The following is a 3,559-nucleotide window of genomic DNA, read 5'->3' on the forward strand; positions in this document are numbered from 1 at the left end:
AGAGTTATTAGTATTGACTTAAGGGGAAGTAGGATATATTAAAATAATAATAGATTAGTTATATGTATAACTGAGTTAATTATATTGAAATAATTTGAATTGTATAAATATGATTTTGTTTTGATTAATTGATGGCCTTGCCACCATGTAAAATAAAACCAATAAAAATTTTGTTGAAAAAAAAAAAAAAAAAAAAGAAAAATGATCATAAGTCGCCTTTTCAGTGCTGTTGTAATTTTGAATGGTCACTAAATGAACTGTTGTAAGTTGAGGACTACCTGTAATGTCTGGGGATTATGGGTGATTTGCGCCATCCTGTCTGGAAACATCAGATTGGGTTACCAAAGGATAGAAGATCCGGAATTTAAAATAGTGGTGGGAAAACTATTCATTGGCATTCTCTCCATTTCTTTTTCAATTCAGACACCAAGTACTTGAAGTGGCTCTTTCCACACTACATGAAGAGCAACCTTTACCGCCTCTGCTACACACAGCTGGGTCAAGATGTCTCCATCTGTAACTACTGGAATGGTAAAATTTGGTCTGCTTTGTGACTTCAGCAGTTATTCTTCATTTCATGGGGGGCTTTTGAGGGTTTAAACCGTTTTCACCTACGAATGAATATGCATGTCCCAGGATAATGTTGCAAGATCCAATCTGGGTCGGTCACCAGGACCAGAGGTTTTGTCTTCCAAGCTTTCAGACTTGTGCTGGATCCCATCCTCCGGGAATTTCTCTCTCTCCAGAATGTTTTGACCTATATTGTTGAATTCACATATTATGTGAGGCCATGGTTTGTTTTAAATGTGGTTTGTTGAAGCTCCAGTAGCTCAGCTAATAACACCAACCCATCACCAAAGAAATTGCACTGTGGTTAATGCAATGGATGAACTCATCTTTTGGCCAGGTTCTTGTCTTAAGCCAAGTTGGATGGCCAAATGTAATTGGGTTGGGTGAATACAACTCACTAAGCCATAAGCTGAGGCTTTCAAATTATAGTCACTGAATTCATGCTTATAGACTAAGCTAAAACTAAATAATGTCTTAATGGGATGTTTCATTTGGCCTGTGCTTCAGCATAATTCCTTAAAAGGCCAATATTTATCCACATTTTCTGGTTCCCAGTGTGGGGGCTGTATGAGGCATTGCTTACACAGCCAAAATAGTATTATCTATGCCAAAAATGTTAAATTAGCACTTTTTAATTGCTCATTTCTGGTATTAAAAATTGGTTAAGATCTAGTTTCATATCTTAAATCTAGAGGAAAGAGAGATGTAGGTGGGCTCATACATTGCCCTAAACCTTGAAGTTGATTTAGTGAATTAATTAACATATCCTATTAGATACAGAAACAAAACAAAATGATTCTCAACTTTTCTCTCTCTCCCCCTTCCCATCTTTTGCATTTTCAGACCCACACCACAGAGATCTTTACCTCAACAATAGCAATTTCTTGGCTGTGTTGAATGATGAGAGACTTCACCCCAATGCAAGTGGTAAATGTGTTTTGACATCCTTCAATTCCAGTACAGAAGGGAGAGTGGTAGGGTAGCAAGCACCACATATTCCTGCTTTGTGATTAATTCAAAATACAGGTCGTCCTTGACTTACAACCACAGCTGAGCTCAAAAGTTCCGATATTAAGCAAGATAGTTATTAAGTGAATTTTGCCCCATTTTTTGACCTTTCTTGCCACTGTTGTTCAGTGAATCACTGCAACTGTTATGTTAGCAACACAATTGCAAAGTGACTGTGGCTTCCCCATTGACTTGGCTTGTCAGAAAGTCGTAAAAGGTGATCACATGACCCCAGGACACTGCAACCGTCATAAATATGAGCCGGTTGCCAAGCGTCTGAATTTTGATCACATGACCATGGAGATGCTGCAACGGTCATAAGTGTGAAAAACAGTCATAGTCACTGTTGTAATTTCAAATGGTCGCTAAACAAATTGTTGTAAGTTGATGACTACCTGTATTATCTTAGCTGCCTTAATACTTGGACCAACCGAGAATTTGCTCCTAAACCATGAACGGGTGTTCTTCCTGGGAAAGAAAACTACAGCTGAAGCCACCTTGAAACAAATGGTCCAATTTGGATGGAAAAACAGGGAAATTTTGAAACTTGCTAAAGTACAACTCCCACAAGGCTCTGCTAGTAAGACGTATGATGAAGGACGCTGGGAATTTTAGTTCATCAATGTATGGAAGGCTGCAGAGACTTCATTTCTGAGTTGAAGCCAAACGAGATAGGCTAAGACAGTGATGGCGAACCTTTTAGAGACCCAGTGCCCAAATTGTAACCCAAAACCCACTTATTTATCACTGGGTGCCAGGTGGGCATGGCTGCGGTGGTCATGGCAGACTAGGTGGGTGGGGCCAGGGTGGTGGGGGCCAGTCCCTCACCATGTCCAGGGCACGGCACGCATGCCCACAGAGAGGTCTCGGAGTGCCGCCTCTGGCACGCGTGCCATAGGTTCGCCATCACTGGGCTAAGAGCCATGGTGGAACAGTGGTTAAAATGCAGTTATGCAAGCTAACTCACTGCTTACTGCCAGGAGTTCGATTCTGAACAGTTCAAGGTTGACTCAGCCTTCCGTCCATCTGAGGTCGGTAAAATGAGGACCCAGATTGTTGCTGATTCTGTAAACCGCTTAGAGAGGGCTGTAAAGCACTATGAAGCAGTATATAAGTCTTAAGTGCTATGGTTATTGCTATACAGGTAGTCCTTGACTTACGACTGGTCATTTAACAACCTCTTGAAGTTACGACAGACATGTTCAAAAAGCTACTTATAACCCGTTGTTGAAGTTATGACTGCTGCTCCTTCTCTCCCCCATGGTTATGTGATCACACTAGCACTTGCAACCAGCTCACATTTATGACTGGCTGTGGCATCCTGTGGACGCATGACTGCAATTTGCTACTTTTTAAATTTATTTATTGAATTTAGGTACCACCCTTCTCACTCTCAGAGTGACTCTATTCTGGCAAAAAAAAAGAGAATAGATTTGCTTAACCACCACGACTCACTTTACAATGGTGGTGACTCACTTTACAACCATCCTAAAAATTATCGTAAAATAAAGTCCGCTCATGCGGTATCTCAGTTTATGATCACAAGGACTTATGACCAAAATTCCAGGCTCTATTGATCTCAGAGATTACCTGTACTGGCTAGGCAGCTATCAGTCCAGGATGCTTTAATTCAGTTCCTGCACCAAGAAGAGTTGGACTCTAAATAGCTCTCTCCAACTCTACGATTCTCTGTTCGAACCTGCAGAGCAAATCAAATCTCCAATGAATTCCTGCCAAAAGGGATTATTTTTAGGAGCCTGTCCAAACTCTGCCTTACAGCTAGAGCTGGCTCTGTGCCTCCAGCAAAAGTTTAGAAGCAGGAGTACACATGATTTTATTTGCAAGTGAAACATTTCCTAATATGGAGAATACAAGGTGACTGGAAAAATCATTGCTCGGTTTTTTTCTTCTTTCTTCTTTCTTCTTTCTTCTTTCTTCTTCTTCTTCTTCTTCTTCTTCTTCTTCTTCTTCTTCTTCTTCT

At 40.6% G+C, this 3,559-nt stretch overlaps 1 protein-coding gene across 1 annotated transcript in view; it reads left to right on the forward strand.

Annotated features, from left to right (window-relative positions):
* Positions 1 to 3,559, forward strand: part of LOC107300276 (lysosomal thioesterase PPT2-A-like) — a gene marked incomplete at its 3' end in the record, with an annotated part of 20,654 nt that overhangs the window by 10,135 nt on the left and 6,960 nt on the right. The window contains exons 2-3 of the mRNA XM_015829614.1: positions 424 to 531; positions 1,414 to 1,497. Of these exons, the coding sequence (XP_015685100.1) occupies positions 424 to 531; positions 1,414 to 1,497 (192 nt within the window). The remainder of the gene's footprint in view (positions 1 to 423; positions 532 to 1,413; positions 1,498 to 3,559) is intronic.

This window comes from Protobothrops mucrosquamatus, unplaced genomic scaffold, assembly GCF_001527695.2.
Source record: "Protobothrops mucrosquamatus isolate PMUCROS unplaced genomic scaffold, P.Mucros_1.0 scaffold6555, whole genome shotgun sequence".
Taxonomy (NCBI): domain Eukaryota; kingdom Metazoa; phylum Chordata; class Lepidosauria; order Squamata; family Viperidae; genus Protobothrops; species Protobothrops mucrosquamatus.